We start from the raw sequence: 17413 nt of genomic DNA, 5'->3' as shown, positions 1-17413 counted from the left end.
AGGCGTACCCGTGGACCGATTCCAATCTCATCCTTACGCTGGCTTTGAAAAAGAAATCGGCGACTACCCCTCGGGGGCCAGCGACGTGTTTCCCTCACGGCGAAGTCTTCACACCTATTCCGGGGGGCCTCTACGAGGTCTGGAGGTCCCGACGGGGTCGGCGGGCCCGAGCCACCGCCCCGACACCCCCGGCGTCTCATCCGGGCGTTCGCCCGGTCGGTTCTGCCCCCGAGCTCCCCCCGGAACCGTGCCTGCCGTAGCCAGCGGGCCGACCTACGCCGGCACGGGGGGGCTGGGGGTCGCGAGAACTCCCGGCTCTGTCCCGTTTCCCCAGCCTCCTTCCGCTCAGAGCACACGGCTTTCCGATCCCCCTCTGGAGAGTGCGGGGGTGTGGGGATGGCACAGGAGGCGGAAACCCACAGCAGCCAAAACGACGATCGCCCCCTCACTGGAAGTCTGTCTGAGTTTAAAAAGGAAATAAATACAATAATGATACCTGTTAAGCACTTACTATGTGCCAAGCACTGTCCTCGGCACTCGGCTAGATACAAGTTCCATCAGGTTGGATATGGTCCCTGTCCCCCGAGGGGGCTCACGGTCTTAATCTCCGTTTTACAAATGGGTTAACTGAGGCCCGGAGAAGTGAAATGACCTTCCCAGGGCTGCACGGCAGACAGGTGGCGGAGCCGGGATGAGAACCCGGGTCCCTCTGAGTCCCAGCCCCGTGCTCTGTCCTCCACTAAGCCACGCTGCTTCTCGTGATTCTTCTCTCACGGGGCAGAGCCGGCTTGGAATGCCATCGGATGAGGGGAGGGAAAACACCAAAGCAGTCAGGCAAAAAGTGGCTGAAAGGAAAATCAGGGGCAGCCAGTTTCCTTGGGGAGACTGAGGCTGGCGCCAGACTTCCGAGGCCTCTCCAAGTCTGAAATGTTTTTGGAAAGGTGGGGAGTATGGAATCCTGCCTGCCTCTCCCCTTCCCCCAGCGTGAGATGCGTTCTGAAAGCAAACACCCTCCCCACCGCGCCTGGCTGAAGCAACATTCCTCATGAGGAAGCTCTTTCTCCCCCTGCCAGAGACTGTCCGAATGAGGCCACAGGTGAAAGTTCAGCCTGAGGTTTTTTTTGGTTTTGTTTTTCCCCTGGAGTTTCAAAGAGAAAGGGGATTTCACCCGCTCTCCGCTAATGAGGCCCAGCCCCTCTCCGCGGAGCCCAACGGGCAGTCGGCCCTTACGGCCGAGCCTGCTCCCTGCACAGAGAAACTCCCTCTCGTTCCCGCGACGTCGAGCCGCTAGGGCTTTCCTTCGTTAGAGAAGATTCCGGGACGGCACGTTCCGGGACGTTTCCAGGTCTGGTCTCAAAAGGCCGCTGGGTCTGGGGCGGCCGGGGGCTGAAGTCGAGGCCCCCAGCCTCCACCGGTTCGGTCCCCGGATTCTGTTCGACTCGGTCGCCTTGCGTACGCCCCAGTGTTTGGTACTAGTGGCCGGCACAAGGCAAGTTATCAGTCATCATTCTGGAAGGTGGCAGGGTCGAGTTGAAGGGTGACCCCTTAAAATGTCGCCGAGGGCATCCAGGTGATCTAAAAGAACGATGTCCTGCAGAGCTGTACGCGCTACCTTTTCTCCTGTGATGTCACACCCGGGGTACGGGTAGAGACGGGGTCTGTGGCATAAAGGCAAGGGAAGGGCGAGGCCTCCAGAGAGAAGCCACGTGGCCTGGGAGTCCGGCTCTTGGAGTAAGAGAACCTGGGCTCTAATCCTGGATCTAAACTAAGTCCTGGAGTAGGTACAACTTCACGTCGGACACACTCTCCGGCTCACACGGGGCTCACGGTCGTAATCCCCCGTTTCCAGATGAGGCGACTGAGGCGCGGAAAAGTGAAGCGACTTGCCCAAGATCACCCAGCAGAGAGGTGGCGGACCCGAGATTAGAACCCAGGTTCTTCTCGCTCCTGGGCCCGTGCCCCGTCCACCAGACCACGTTGCTTCTGCCGCTTTTCTGCCGTCCGACCTCGGACAGGTCACTTCTCCGGGCCTCAGCTTCCTCGTCTGTACAGTGGAGGATTGATATCTGTTCTCCCTCAGACTGTGAGTCCCGTGTTGGGACAGGGACTGTGACCTACCCGGTGATCTTGTACCAACCCCCACGCTCAGGACAGTGTCTGTCGCACGGTGAGCACCTAACGGATACCATTAAAAACAAAAGGCAACCCGGCGAGCTGTGGCCGTCACCCCCCGGGCTGCTTCCTGGCTGTATTTCCCCCGCCCCGCCCCGCCTCGCCGCTTCAACTGGCGGCTCAACCCAGCGGAGAGGGCCGCGGGCCTCCCCGCTTCCCCCGACCGCCGCGGTCCGGTGGCCCGGGGCGAAGCCGCCTCTGTCCGCCCCTCCCCTGACGTCTCGTCCCGTCTTCCCCCGCGGGACCAGGCTGCACGACCAGATGGTGAAGATCAACCAGAGCCTGCACCGCCTGCAGGTGGCCTGGCGCGAGGCCCAGCACGGCTCCAGCCCCGCCGCCGAAAACCTCCGCGACCAGTTTGAGCGCCTCATGACCATCTACCTGTCCACCAAGACCGCCGTGACCGAGCCGCAGATGCTGCAGAACTGCCTCAACCTGCAGGTGTCCACGGCCGTCCTCCTGGTCCAGTTGGCCATCGGCAACCACGGCACCGAGCCCGCGGACCTCACCTTCCCCTTGCCGGAGGAGTACGACTCGTTGGCTTACGTACCGGGTGAGCCGACCCTTCCCTCGGGGTCTCCGACTGACTGGGTAACTCGGGGCCGGGAACTGGGACCTCACTGAAATAAATCCTCACGTTGGCATCCTCCCCCCACCCCCTAACCCGGGAGGGGGCCCCGGGGATTGTAAATAACGACAGCATTTGTTAAGTACTTACTGCGCGCCCAGCTCTGGGCTAAGTGCTGGGCTAGATATAAGATAATGAGGCTGTCTCACGTGGAGCTCACGGTCTTAGATCCCCGTTTTACAGGTGAGGTAACTTGAGGCAGAGAGAGGTTAAGTGACTTGCCCCACGTAACGGAGCTGACGGGCGGCGGGCCTCCGAATCTCAAGCCCGTCCTCTTGCCGCTGATAGTGATGTTGGTATTTGTTAAGCGCTTACTATGTGCAGCGCACCGTTCTAAGCGCTGGGGCAGATACGGGGGAATCAGGTTGTCCCGTGTGAGGCTCAGTCTTCATCCCCATTTTACAGATGAGGGAACCGAGGCACAGAGTAGTCAAGTGACTTGCCCACGGTCACACAGCCGACAAGTGGCAGAGCCCGGATTCGAACCCATGACCTGTGACGCCCGGGCCCGGGCTGCTTCCACCGAGCCACGCTGCAGACGGTCCCAGGGGTGCAAGTGGAAAGGGCCATTTCCTCCGTGGACAGGGCACGAGCCTGGGGATCGGAAGGACCTGGGTTCCGATCCCCGCTCTGCCGCCTGTCTACCGTGTGACCTCGGGCAAGTCACCTCACCTCTCGGCGCCTCAGTTACCTCATCTGACAGATGGGGAGGAAGAGGGGGGGACGCGGCCCGTGTCCGACCCGATCAGCTCGTGCCCGGCACGCGGTAAGCACGTAACGAGTACCGTTTAAAAACGAAACGGAACCCAAAAAACCCCCATCAGACTGGTTGCCCGGTAGGCACAACTCCAAGCCATCGACAGAGAACTATTCAGTCTATTCGGAGCTGTTTTCAAACCTGGTATTCTTAGCTCCGTCCCTCACTCCTCGCTCTTTGCTTACCTGATCTCGGACTAGTCTCTCCTCTCCCCCACCTCTGTTCCGGCCTGGCTTAGTAATAATAACGTTGGTATTTGTTAAGCGCTTACTAGGTGCGGGGCACTGTTCTAAGCGTTGGGGTAGATACAGGGCTACCCTTAGTGGAAAGAGCCTGGGCTTGGGAGTCAGAGGTCATGGGTTCTAACCCCGGCCCCACCACTGGTCAGCTGGGGGCAAGTCACTTCTCTGTGCCTCAGTTTCCTCATCTGTAAAATGGCGATGAAGACTGTGAGCCCCATGTGGGACAACCCGATTACCTGGTATCTACCCCAGTGCTTAGAAGAGTGCCTGGCACATAGTAAGCGCTTGACAGATGCCATCGTTATTATTCCCTCCCTACACTTTTGAGGCCGTTCCCCCTGAGCGCCTAAGTATTTCAAACTTCCCCCGCCCTAGTGGGGCAGGTCTACTTACTCTGTAGTATTCACCAAGGTGCTTAGTGGAGCGCTCTGCACCCGGTAAGTGCTCAGTTTATGGAGCGCCTACTTTGTATTAATCGCTATAACACAACAGTTAGCAAACACGCTCCCTGTCCGCGAGGAACGTACGGTATACAGGGGACGCCGGACACGAAAATAAATCATCGGTACATGTGGAAGCGCAGTGGGCCCGCAGGCGAGGTGCCCAAAAGGTACAGAACGAAGTGCTTCGGTGACCGAGAGGGCGATGGGGAATTGGGGAAAACCTCTTGCAGAAGATAAGATTTCAGGAGGCCTTTGAAGGTGGGGAGAGGGTTGGTCTGTTGCACATCGAGGGAGGAGCGAAGTTCCAGGCGCCGGAGGGAGGATGCGGGCAAGGGGTCCGTCTATTAGTCGACCTAAACCTCCACCACCGGGTCTCCTCTCCTTCCCCACCCGTTGAAATTTGAAAGTGGAAAGTTCAAAACAAACGTAAGAGCACCGTAATGAGTTCTTGGGAGAGCACAGTACAACAGAGTGAGCGGGCACGTTCCCTGCCCATAACGAGCCTACGGTGTAGAGGGGGAGACAGACGTTAATATGAATTAACAGGTCATCCGTATTATATAAACACTTTAAAGTCACCGAGGGAATGAGTGAAATGTGTCTGCAGCGAACCTACAGTCTGGGGGGGGGGGGGGGGGAGACGGACGTTAATCTGAATCAGTAGGTCGTTCGTACTGTATAAACGATTTAAAGTAACCGAGGGATGGGTGAGATGGGTCCGTTCCAGACACCTTTGGCTCGGTGCAAAATCGGGCTTGGAGTCGGAGGGCCTGGACCCCAGACCCGTCTCCCCTCTTTCCTCCTCCTGCCCTCGGCCCCCACCGTGTCTCCCCGGGACCCTGACCTCCCCGATTTAAATACGCTCCATCAGACTTCGGGGTGAGAAGGAAGTGACCTCGACGGGGCCCAGGGGAGATGGCCCCGGCGTGGACCGCGGGCTCCCCTCGGCCCCCGCGCCAGACGGAGAGGGCCAACCGGGGAACGCCTATCTCCTCTTACAGAATTTTTCGCGGACAACCTGGGCGACTTCCTCATCTTCCTGCGCCGTTTCGCCGACGACATGCTGGAGACCTCGGCCGACTCCCTGGAGCAGGTCCTTCACTTCGTCACCGTCTTCACCGGGAGCATCGAGAGGTGAGTCACGGTCATGGCGGCCCCGTCGCCACCTGCAACCTCGAGGCCTGCGGTGGGGTGGGCTTTTAATCAATCACGCGGATTTATCGAGCGCTTACTCTTTATCGAGCACTCGTCTGCTCAACTGTACATATTTTCATTACCCTGTTTATTTTGTTAATGAAACGTACGTCGCCTTAATTCCGTTTATTTGCTGCTGTTTAAATGAGATGTTCATCCCCTCGATTCTCTTTGTCGCTGTCGTTCTCGTCTGTCCGTCTCCCCCGATTAGACCGTAAGCCCATCAGTGGGCAGGGACCGTCTCTATCTGTCACCGATTTGTACATTCCGAGCGCTTAGTACAGTCCTCTGCACATAGTAGACGCTCGATAAATACTATTGAATGAACGAACTTACCGTGTGCGGAACACTCTACCGACCACCCGGGAGAGAACGGTCTAACGGAGAAGCAGTGTTGCCTAGTGGATAGAGCACGGGCCTAGGAGGCAGAAGGCCCTGTGTTTTAATCCCCGTTCTACCACTTGGTCTGTTGCGTGACCTTGGGCTAGTCACTCCATTTCTCAGTGCCTCGGTCACCTCGTGGGTAGAAGGGGGGACGAAGACTGTGAAGCCCCACGTGGGACACGGACCGTGTCCGTCCTATTGTGTGTTCACTGGCTCAGTCGTATTTATTGAGCGCTTACGGTGCGCAGCGCACGGTACTAAGCGCTTGGAAAGTGCCATTCAGCAACAAGTAGAGACAGTCCCTGCCCACAGCGGGCTTTCAATCTAGAAGCCTGTCTACCCCCGACCCGAATATCTTGAATCTCCTTCGGGTTTAGTACAGGCGACTGGCACGTAGTAAGCACTTAACGCACATCACTATCAAAAAAACCCAGAAAACAGAGTCGGTAGGTGCGTTCCTTGCCCACCTCAAGCACTCAGTCTAGAGAGAGAGACAGCCGGATCAGGGCGCCTGGGGCACCCAGCTCTCGGACCGTAGCACGAGCGACTCAGCCGAGGGGCCCGGGGCGGTCGGGGATGGCGCGGGCTGGGCCGGAGGAGGGGAGGACGGCGCCCTCGGGGGATCTGCTCCCCGGGTGGGGTCGACGTGGGGACCGAGTCTTCGGAATCCGCCTCCCGCGCTGGCCGTGATCTGGGGAACCAAAGCCGGAGGGCGGCGGCCTGCTGGTAGCTGTTACGGCGGCTGCCGCCGGCCGTGATAAGCCTAACTCGGTGCTATTCGTCCATCCATCCATTCATCCTTGACGATTACTGCGGGCAGAGCGCTGTACTGAGCGCTCGGGATGTACAATTCGGCAACAGAGACGATCCCTGCCCAATTTGCACTCATTCGATAGTATTTATGGAGAGCTTACTATGTGCAGAGCACTGTACTAAGCGCTTGGAATGGACGGTTGGGCCACAGAGAGAGACGGTCCCTGCCCAGTGACGGGCTGACGGTCTAAACGGGGGGGGGACAGACGGCAAAGCGAAACGGGACAAAACAAAGCAAGACAACATCATCAAGATAAATAGAGTCAAGGAGATGTACACCTCATTAACAAAATTAGTAGGGTAATAGATAATATATACAAATGAGCACAGTGCTGGGGGGGAGGGGGAAGAGCAGAGGGCGGAAGGGAGGGGAGGGGGAGCAGAGGGAAAGTGTTAGTAAGCTAGGAATGGGGTGATAGATCTGGGCTTGTTTTGGGGGGGGGATTTTTATTTGTTTATTTTCTTCGTGATATTTGAGTGCTTACTACGTGCCAACTACTGTACCGAGCGCTGGGGTAGGTACGAGCTAATCAGGTTGAAGACGGTTGGTGTCCCACGTAGGGTTCACAGGCCTCCTCCCCAGTGTGCAGAGGAGGCCACTGAGGCCCAGGGAAGCTAAGCGACTTGCCCGGTGTTAAACGGCAGACGAGCGTGGAGCCGGGATTAGAACCCAGGTCCTCCCGACCCCTAGGCCGCGGTGCTTCTCCCTCCGCTTCTCCGCCTCGCTCTCCGTCGTCTCCCATCTCTCGAAGTCTCCCGTCGCTTGGTCTCTCTCTCCCAAATGGGGCCGGCCCCGTCTGATAAGCCGGGGCGGGTCGGCGAGGTCCCCGGGTGCCGGACACCGGGGCGGTGAGGAGGAGGAGAGCGCGAGGTCCTGCCTGTGCCGCGGCCCCTGGATCTCTCCCCCCACACACCCCGCACGTCCTCCTCGGTGAGGGAAAGCTCTTGCCCTAACCAGAAGCGAGTGCTTCCCCTCCTTTCCCACAACCCCATTTACGGGGGCCAGAGACCGAGGCCCAGCAGAGAGAAGGAGAAAATGAGTGGATGAAGTGCCGCCCCTCCGTGCCCTGGACAGCGCGGAGCGACGGTCTCGGCCTTCCCACAGACAACAGACTGTTCATCCAGTCGTGTTGATTGAGTGCTTACTATGCGAAGCACTGTCCTAAGCGCTTGGGAGAGTACAGTATAACAACAGACACGCAGCTCCTGCTCCCGATGAGCTCGAAGTCTAGAGGGGGGAGACAGAAACTAATATACCTACGTAAATAACAGGTAGAGAGAGAGAGAGAGAGAGACGTACATAGAAGTCCTCTCCGAGTTCATAAGATTTGCCCGGCTTTTGCCTCAACTGGGCCCGGAAGCAGGGTGTCAGCGGGTTTTCACGTCCTTGTGAGCGGGGAGCGTGTCTGCCAGCTCGTTGTGGAGTACTCTCACAAGCGCTTTGCTCAGCACACAGCAGGCACTCGGTAAATGCCGCCGATTTCTAGATTGATCTGACCGAACAGGCAGCGCGGCGGCTTGGCCCGGCGGCGGGAGCCCGGGGCGGGGAGTTAGAGAACCTGGGTTCAAATGCCGGCTCCGCCGCTTGTCTGCTGTGTGACCTGGGCAAGTCACGTCCCTTCTCGGGGCCTCAGTTTCCTTCCACCCGCAAGACGGGGATTCAGTATCCCTTCTCCCTCCTGTGAGCCCCACGAGGGGCCGATTATCTTGTATCCACCCCAGCGCTCAGCGCAGTGCTTGGCACATGATAACAGTTAACAGACGCCGCAGTTATTATTGCCTGTCCTCCCTACTACTTGACCGCCGCCCTTATCGGGGACTCCGTTAGACCTGGTCGCCTTCTACCTACCCCGGCGCTTAGTGTAGTGTTAGGTTAGGCCTGAACCAATGCTGTAATTATTATTAACTATTCCCCCTACCGTTTCAGCCGTGACCCCGATCAGGGACCGGGTCTGCGCCTAGTGCAACGTTTGACACGTAATAAGTGCCGAACAAATGCCGTGGTCGGTACTGTCATCATTATCGTCGTCATTTTTGCTGCCCCAGAGAGCGGCGCCCTCCCTCCCCCTCCCCGGCGCCTTCCGAGACCGTCCTTGGTGCCCCCACAGGATGAAGAACCCCCACCTGCGGGCCAAGCTGGCCGAGGTGCTGGAGGCGGTGATGCCCCACCTGGACCAGCCCGCCAACCCGCTGGTGTGCAGCGTATTCCACCGCAAGCGGGTGTTCTGCGCGTACCCGCACGCGGCCCGGCTGGCCGAGGCCCTCATCCGGGTCTTCGTGGATATCGAGTTCACGGGTGAGCGGGCGGGAAGGGGGCACCCCCCGTAGCGGGTCCTCGTCCGGCCGCGTGGCCGCGAGGCACTGGTTTAATCGGACCCGGGGCGACCCGCCCGACCGGCCGAGCGGCTCCGGCCCGGTTCCTTCCCCGCCCCGGACCCAGCCGGGCTCCGCGGCGGAGGCGGCTGCGTTTCCAGCGGTCACCGGGGTCCTGCCTGGTCCTCCAGGGGCGGGTCGAGCCCGGGGACTCCCGAGCCTCCTCTTCGGAGCCGGGGAGGTCCGATGTGGCCTCGCCGTTGGGAGCTCACCCTTCTTGACCTGGGCCTCCTTGCCCTTTCCAGCAGCGGGCCTCGGTGGAAAGAGCCCGGGTTTGGGAGTCGGAGGTCACGGGTTCGAATGCCGGCTCTGCCACTTGTCAGCCGGGTGACCGCGGGCGAGGCACTTCACTTCTCTGGGCCTCAGTGACCTCATCTGGAAGATGGGGATGAAGACCGTGAGCCTCACGCGGGACAACCTGATGACCCTGTATCTACCCCGGCGCTTAGAACGGTGCTCTGCGCATAGTGAGCGCTCAACAGATACCGACAGCAGCCGACCCTCGGGGCCCGACTCCGAGGTCAAGTTGACGGAAGGCAGCGGGCTGGCCCTCCTTCCGGAGGCCCCGCGGTCCAGCTGAAGCGGAGGGGACAGAAACGGGCCCTGAGGAGAGCGGGCGATGTGGCGGGCCCGGCCAGAACGGGTGCTGGCGTGAGGCTGGCCAAGCGCCCCTAGTTTGGGCGTTAGAGAGCACGTTTCTCTCGGCTCCCCTTGCCCCGTCGGGCTGCCCGCGGGAAGCCCTTGCGCCGTCCGAGGGGAGCGGCCGGCTCCCCGCCCTCGAGCCAAGCGGGTGGCAAGCGAGAAAGCCGGGTCCAGCGGGGCCCTGGGCGACGTGAAGTCGGGGGGGGGGAGGCGCCCGCCCCTCCTGCTGCTTCACCGCGGATTTCTCCTCCCGTGGCCTGTCCCTAGGGGATCCCCATCAGTTTGAGCAGAAGTTTAACTACCGCCGGCCCATGTATCCGATCCTGAGGTACATGTGGGGGACGGATGCCTATCGGGAGAGCGTTAAGGTGAGGCTGTCGTCCGGGGGCGAGGTGTCTCGGGGTGGTCCCGGCCCCCCGCTCCGGCACTGACACCCACCCTGTTGCTCTAGGATCTGGCTGACTACGCCTCCAAGAACCTGGAAGCCATGAACCCGCCACTTTTCCTCCGCTTCCTGAACCTGCTGATGAATGATGCCATCTTCCTGCTGGACGAGGCGATTCAGGTAGGGAGCTGGCCCCGAACCCTGACGTCAGAGCAGCCGCGGTAGAGGGCTCCTGGGGAGAGAGCCCTCCCGCTCGGGGGCCCAGCCGGGCCCTTGACTGGTCTCCAGCCCCAGGACGGCCCGAGGGTCGCGAGGCGGGAATCAACCTCACGACCTGGCCCAGGTCGGGAGCTAGTTGGACCCGGCCGGGCGGCTTTGGTGAAAGGAGGACGTGTTTGGGATGCCAGGGACCGTCGGCGTAATCGGGTCGGCCCTGACGCCGGCCTGGAGATGCCAGGGCCGGAGCAGAATGGCTTTTCTCCCGAAGTCTCAGCGCCTTCGTTCAGTCGTATTTATTTTACCGTGCTCAGAGCACTGTAGTAAACGCCGAGGGAGAGTACAGTGTAACAGTAAACGGACCCGTTCCCTGAGCCTTCCCGCGCCCGATGGCGGGATGACGTTCCAGCTCCGCCTGTCAGGAGACCCGTGAATCCTTTGGGTTTGACGAAGTATCAAATACAGCTGAGATCCTCTCAGCCTCCGAGGGGGGCGATTTATTCCTTTACCGCTCCTTGTGGGGCTGCTCACCGCTGCTATAAAAAGCTCTCCGCACCCACAGAGCCGACGCGCTACCCGCCACACGCACTCCGTCGCCGATCCCGAAGCGGGAGCCGGGGCGGGTGGCCACCTAGAGTGGGAGACGGACGGGTGAGACCTGGGACGGCCCCGGCGGCCCCCCGGGGGCCGGGGCAGGTTGGCCGTCCCCCTCGGCTACCGGGGTTGGAACGGCCCGGCGGCCTCCGGCCTGAGTTTCCTCCTTCCCGCTGGAGCCTCTGGGGCGGAGCCGACGGCGGGCCGGGAGAGACGGAGACCGGAACCCGGGCTTTTCGGAACCTCCTCTTCCCTCGCCGGCACCGGTCACGTGGCCGGGCGAAGCGGGCGGGTCTCGCTCGGAGCGCTTTGCCCGGCGCGAGGCTCGCCCCGGCAGCCAGGAGGTCTGCAGAGACCGTGCGGTCCCGAGCACGGGCCCGGGAGTCGGAAGGACCCGGGTCCCGGTCGCGGCTCCGCCACTCGTCTGCTGCGTGACCTGGGGCGAGTCTGTGGGCCTCGGCGATGTCGTTCCCTCAAACGTAGATTAAGACCGTGAGCCCCATTTGGGACAGGGACTGTGTCGGACCTGATCACTTCTCCGTACCTACCCCGGCGTGTGGGACGGCGCTCGGCACGCGGTAAGGCGCTTAACGAATACCGCAGTTACCATTCCCGTTAGCCACGGTCCTCTCTCCCAGCCAGTCGTCCGTCCAGCGTGCCGTCGCTTACACGCTGCCAAGGGATCCCGGTTCTCCTCGCCGCCCAAACCGGGACGGGAGTTCGACCCTCCGGCCCGGTCACCCGGTTGTCGGGGACCGTTTCGGCATCTCCCTCCCCTTTTAACCCCCCCCCCCCCCGGCTCTTCTCCGTCCACCTCCCTCTCCCCACCCCTCCAGTATCTGAGCAAGATCAAGATTCAGCAGATCGAGAAGGACCGGGGGGAGTGGGACCGCCTCGCCCCCGAGACCCGCCGGGAGAAGGAGGCCAGCCTGCAGATGTTCGGCCAGCTGGCCCGCTTTCACAACATCATGTCCAATGAGACCATCGGCACCCTGGCCTTCCTGACCTCAGGTAAGGCCGGCCGGGCCGGCGGGAACCGGAGACCGGCCACCCTGCCCAGCCCTCCCCGGCCTTCGGGTCGGGAAGGAAAGGGGCCGGCTCGGGCGCGTGGGGGAGGGCAGGCTCAAGGGGCCCAGTGAGGCCTGGAGCTAGAGGCGGAGCCGTGGTCCAGCCTAGCCTTGAGCTAGCGCGTGTCCCTCCTTTCACGGGCCCACCGCTGGCCAGCCCGGAGGGAATAAGTAACGGAATAACCAGTGGTCCTGGGTTTCAGAGATCAAGTCCCTGTTCGTGCACCCGTTCCTGGCCGAGCGCATCATCTCCATGCTGAACTACTTCCTCCAGCACCTGGTGGGCCCCAAGATGGGAGCCTTGAAAGTCAAGGACTTCAGCGAGTTTGACTTCAAGCCCCAGCAGCTGGTTTCGGACATCTGCACCATCTACCTGAACCTCGGGTAGGCGGGAGCCCCGGGGTCTAGGGGGCTGGGGCCGCAAAGGGGGCAGAAATGCCGAAGGGATGGTACGGGGCCGGGGGTGGAGACGGGCAAGATGACTCGAAACCCCGCCTCTAGACTGTAAGCTCCCGGTGGGCAGGGAACGTGTCTACCGACTCTGTTATGCTCTCCCCTTCCGAGCGGTTGGTGCCGTGCTCCGCGCACGGTAAGCGCTCAATAAAGACCGTTGGATGATTGTTTGAAACGGAGGGGCCGCGGTCAGGGGGGGCAGAGGCAGGTGGGGCCTCTCCTTGCCTCAGCGCCGACCCGAAGGAGATGATGCTGACGATAGTATTTTTTAGGCGCTTACTGTGTGCCAGTCACCGTACTGAGCGCTGGGATCGATTCGAGCAGGTCGGGTTGGACGCCGTCCCCGACCCACCCGGGGCTCATAGTCTTAATGCCCGTTCGACGGCCGAGGTGACTGAGGCACGGAGAAGTGAACTGACTCGCCCGAGGGACCTAGGTGGGGGAACTGCCGTGGGGACTCAACCCGGCGGGTTTTAGCCTGCGTCTTCACGCCTGAGCCGCAGTAGGGATCGTCCAGCTGATCGGTTAGGTAGATTGCGTCCTTCAAGGTGCCGGCGGGGCGTCCCTTCGGGCCCGTCGACTCCCCCGCGGCTGGGGTCCTCCCGCCCCTCCCCTCCGCCTCACTTACCCCGCCCCTCTCCCTCTCCGGCCCCCGTGCCGCCGACCCCGCAGCGACGAGGAGAACTTCTGTGCCACCGTGCCCAAGGACGGACGCTCCTACTCCCCGACTCTCTTCGCCCAGACGGTCCGGGTCCTGAAGAAAATCAACAAGCCCGGGAACATGATCGTGGCTTTCAGTAACCTGGCGGAGAGGATCAAGGTGAGAGAGATGGGGTAGGGGAGAGGAGAGGAGAAGAGGGGGGGCCGCGCGGGAGGGGAGGCGTCAGGTGGCCAGCCCGGCTGGCCGGTCGTCTCCGTCTCCTCCTGAGACCCGGTTGGGCCGGAGTGGCGGGGAAGATTCCGGAAGGAGAGCCGGAGACCTCCGATGCCCCTTGGCCTAACCTGGGGCCTCGCCTTTCCGAATTAGGCACCCTCGGCCTGTTTCTGAAAACCTGCCTGCCCCGCGGCTGCCCGGACGTACTAGGGATTTGGGGCACTGGTCGGGGCAGCAGAAGGCCCCCGAGTTAGGTGTCTATAGAGTCGGCGGGAGCTCGCCGCAGGCAGTCGGCGAACACCCGCGTTCCACCTCCCCGCTCTGGTTTACGCGAGAATGACCGGAACCCTCTCTAAGCCGCCGCGGCCCACCGTCTGACCCCTGGGCGACCCTCGGGCCGGAATCTCCGCCCGGACTGGGCCGGCCTCACCCGGCGCCGGTCGGCCCCGGCGGCTGTGAGGAGTGGTGTACAGGCGGGTCATAAGCTCTGCTCCGGGTCCCGGCCTACCCGCCCGGCCCCAGGCGCTTTCACCTGCCCCCGATCGCCACCCCGCCTCCCGGCGGCAGGAGCAGTATCGGTTTTTCCATCGGGCGCCAGAGACCGGGTTCCACCTTCGGACTCCCAGAGCAGCCCGGAGACGGGGAGGGAAGCGGCACGGGCTCGATCCTCTGGGTTTCGGAGTTTCGGAGGGAAAATGGCTCCGCCTCTGGCCCGGCCCCTCCGGGCGTCCCCGGCCCCCCGGCCGAGCGCTCGGGAGACCCCATCGTGTCGGGCCCGCCAGGGCGGGCGCCAGGCAGCCGGCCTCCCGCTTTCAGTCTCTCGCAGACCGGCAGCAGCAGGAGGAGGAGACGTACGCCGACGCCTGCGACGAGTTTCTGGATCCCATCATGAGCACCCTGATGTCCGACCCGGTGATGCTGCCGTCCTCCCGGGTCACCGTGGACCGCTCCACCATAGCCAGGCACCTGCTCAGGTATCCGGGGCCGGGCATCGGGGTCCCGCGTCGGTCGGCCCGCCTCCGAGGTGGAGGCGAGGGGTGACGCCCCCGGGGAAGTTGGGTCATCCGGCGACGCGCGGGTCCGAGCTTCAGGAATGGGGGATCCCCTTCACCCCGGCTCGGGAGGAGCGCCTTCTCCTTACCTTAACGGTTTTCTCTTCCCCGGAGCGGATACCAGAACTGTCCCCACGTTTTGCCCTCGGCCCTCACCGACCGCGTGGTGGCCGAAGGCTTCCCGGAGGACTGCACAAGAACAGGCCCCGTCGTCGGCCCACTAGCCCCGTCCTCTTCCAGATTTCAACCCCCTCCCCCGGCGTGACCTGTTCCCGGCCCCGGGCGGGCGGCTGCCTGCCCGGCGGCCCGGCGGCCTTCGGGGCCACCCCGGCCTCTCTGCCGATCGCGAAGCGGACGCGTTCCTTTGAACCCTAAGCCGGGAGCCGGTCGGGCAGCTCTCAGACGACCGCCATCGCGCGAGCCAGGCGGCGTAGGCCTGAGGAAAACACGGGGGCCGTGGGGCAGGAGGAGAGATCTCGAAGAGTTGGTTTCTGCGGTCATGGCAGTGGGGAAGTGGAGAGGTTATTTACTGCCGCGGGTGCTGCTCGAGGGTCTGTTTCTCATTCTCTCTTGGGGCGTCTGAGAATGGGGCTGGCTGACTCGCGGCCCTGCCTGACTCCACAGCAGCAGACACTCTGAGTCACTGTCCCTCCCCTCCGCAGGCAGGGGTAGGGCCCGTTCCCAGCCCTCTGCGTTCCCGGATCCCCCAGGAAATCCCCGGAGCACCTAGGAGTAGCTCACGCGCTCTGCCTCTCTCCCCTCAGCGATCAGACGGACCCCTTTAACCGCAGCCCTCTCACCATGGACCAGATCCGGCCCAACACAGAACTGAAAGAGAAGATCCAGAAGTGGCTGGCCGAGAGGAAACAGGAAAAAGAGCAGCGAGAGGACACGCCGTGAACCCGACAAACCGAAAGCCAACCACCAGCGTGGAGAAACGATAGTCTGTTGGTTTCTCTGCCTGCCTCTTCCTCTCCCTCTGGGTCTCTCTCACCGATTCTCTGAGTTTGGTTCCCTTTCTTTCTCCGTCTCTTGTTCTCTCTCTCTCTCTCCGTCTCACTGTATTTCTTGAGTTCGGTATTCTCTCTTTCTCTCTCTCTCTTTCCTCTGTTTTTCCCCTCTCCCCAAAGCAGGGAACGGCCCATGTATAAAATGCCAACCCCAAAAGGCCCCCAAAAATCATCTTTAGTGCAATATTGCCGGGTCTAGGAAGAGTCTCCAGATTCCACTTGCCATTCATTCCCTTTATCCGTCTTTCCTCCCTTTCTTCCCAAGATCTATCTTACTTTAAACCCCCCCTCCCCCCCCCCCCCCGGCCCGCCCCTTCCCCGCCCTCTAACGATGGGAGACCCTCAACCCTTCCTGCCTCTTTTAACCACCGGTCTCCTCGACTCTGTCGGTTGCGCTTTGGTATTTTTTTGGTGTTCTCTGCTTGACGTCACCTTTCCCGTGGCCGTCGGCTTCACCGTAAAGGCCTGCTGGGGGCAGGGGCCTGGGGGAATCTCGCCGTCTGGGGCTCCGGCCTCTCTCCTCTCGAATGTTCTCTTTCCTAAGGATGTTTAATGTGAATACCGGCGCCTCACCGGCGACCGAGAGCCCGACCGGCCGGCGGCAGGGCCCCTTATGCGATTCCTGGCCCGAGCCGTCGGTCGTGTCCTCCCGGGCCCGATCCCAAGGGCTTCCGTCCCCGCCCCCCCCCCCCCCCCGCCTCCCTCCCCCGGCTCCATCTCCGGGCCCAACGGGGCCGCCCCCCGTGGTCAGAACACTGCCCCGGCTTCCAAAGGGGCGCGATAGCGAGGCAGAGGCTTCTAGGCAGAGAGGTGGCCTTGCCTCGTGGCGGGGTGGAGCGAGGGGCGAGCGGAGCCGATGAATCTGAGCCCGTTGGCCACCCGCTTCTGCTGGCTCGGGACCGGGCCTGCAGACCGGGCTGAGGCCGCCGGTGTTCCCTTCGCCTCCGAACCACCTAGAGGTGACTCCGGGCCAGCCTGCGGCCCTTCCGCTCCACCCCGGGGTCTCCGTGTACATAGATACCGTGTACATACAGGTTCGAGACGAACCGCTCACCAATTTATAGCGTGCCCTCCTGCATGTATGTAGGTATCCAGCGCGTGTAGCTACATCTGCCGACGGACCCCCGCTCTATATAAATAAAACTTTTACGTTGTCAAGCGTGGCGCGGAAGTGAGTATTTGGACTTGAGGGCCTAGCGGACCTTTAGCGTCTTAGGTTGAAGGTAAAATCGGTTGCTCTGGGGGGGTTTTATCACGGCATCTGTCGGGTGCTTACCGCGGGTCAAGCGCCGTCCTCAGCGCCGGGGTAGATGGAAGTTGGGTCGGACACGGTCCGTGTCCCACGGGGGGCTCTCAGGCTAAATTGGAGGCGGGACAGGTCTTTAAACCCCATTATACAGTTGAGGAAAATGAGGCACAGAGAAGTTGTGACTTGCCCAAGGTCACCCAGCAAGCAATCGGCAGTTTCGCCACAGCCGGCCTCGGTGTGTCCCCCCCCCCCCCTTCCTTCCGAGTAGATGGTCTGTGAGGCTTAGTGTAGTATAGTGAGGTCTGTAGGGCCTTAGTAGATAGAGCACAGACCCGGGAGTCAGAGGGACCGGGGTTCTAATCCTGGCTCTGCCACATGTCTGTCGTATGACTTTGGGCAAGTCACTTAGCTTCTCTGGGCCTCAGTTACCTCCTCTGTAAAACGGGGATTAAGAGCGTGAGCCCCGTGGGGGATAGAGGGACTGTGTCCGACGTGATTGACTTGCATCTACCGCAGTGGTCGGAGCAGTGCTTGGCACGTGGTAAGTGCGTAACAGGTCCAATAATTATTATTAGCAGGGAGATTCACTCACCAGTTCAAGCTAGCAGGCTGCCTAAAGCATTCTCCCAGGAGCAGTGTCTTTATATCTGTCCTTTCAGAAGTGGCATAGCGGGAGGGGACCAGCTCCCCAAATGGATTAGGATGTCGTATCCTTAAGCGGGGAGCAAAGCCAGAGCTTGGCTTTTGGAATATTAGAGTGGGCTAGGACCTCTTGGGCGTGGAGTCAGTCTCCGGCACCGATTAGCCTCAAGGTGAACACCACCGGTTTACAGGTGACTCAGATGGAAAACCGTGAAACAGAAGG

General features: G+C 61.5%; 1 protein-coding gene across 3 annotated transcripts in view; it reads left to right on the top strand.

Annotated features, from left to right (window-relative positions):
- UBE4A (ubiquitination factor E4A) overlaps nt 1-16457 on the top strand; it is a 33160-nt gene extending 16703 nt beyond the window's left edge. For all 3 annotated transcript variants that reach the window (XM_029074933.2, XM_029074934.2, XM_029074935.2), the window contains 10 exons: nt 2421-2725; nt 5244-5376; nt 8742-8929; nt 9916-10016; nt 10100-10213; nt 11680-11854; nt 12114-12294; nt 13036-13183; nt 14054-14211; nt 15054-16457. In XM_029074933.2, coding sequence (XP_028930766.1) covers nt 2421-2725; nt 5244-5376; nt 8742-8929; nt 9916-10016; nt 10100-10213; nt 11680-11854; nt 12114-12294; nt 13036-13183; nt 14054-14211; nt 15054-15189 — 1639 coding nt within the window. In that variant the 3' untranslated portion in view covers nt 15190-16457. The remainder of the gene's footprint in view (nt 1-2420; nt 2726-5243; nt 5377-8741; nt 8930-9915; nt 10017-10099; nt 10214-11679; nt 11855-12113; nt 12295-13035; nt 13184-14053; nt 14212-15053) is intronic.
- The last annotated feature ends 956 nt before the right edge of the window (nt 16458-17413 follow it).

The sequence above is a fragment of the Ornithorhynchus anatinus genome, chromosome 11, assembly GCF_004115215.2.
Source record: "Ornithorhynchus anatinus isolate Pmale09 chromosome 11, mOrnAna1.pri.v4, whole genome shotgun sequence".
Taxonomy (NCBI): domain Eukaryota; kingdom Metazoa; phylum Chordata; class Mammalia; order Monotremata; family Ornithorhynchidae; genus Ornithorhynchus; species Ornithorhynchus anatinus.
This window is presented reverse-complemented; position numbering and strand designations above follow the sequence as displayed.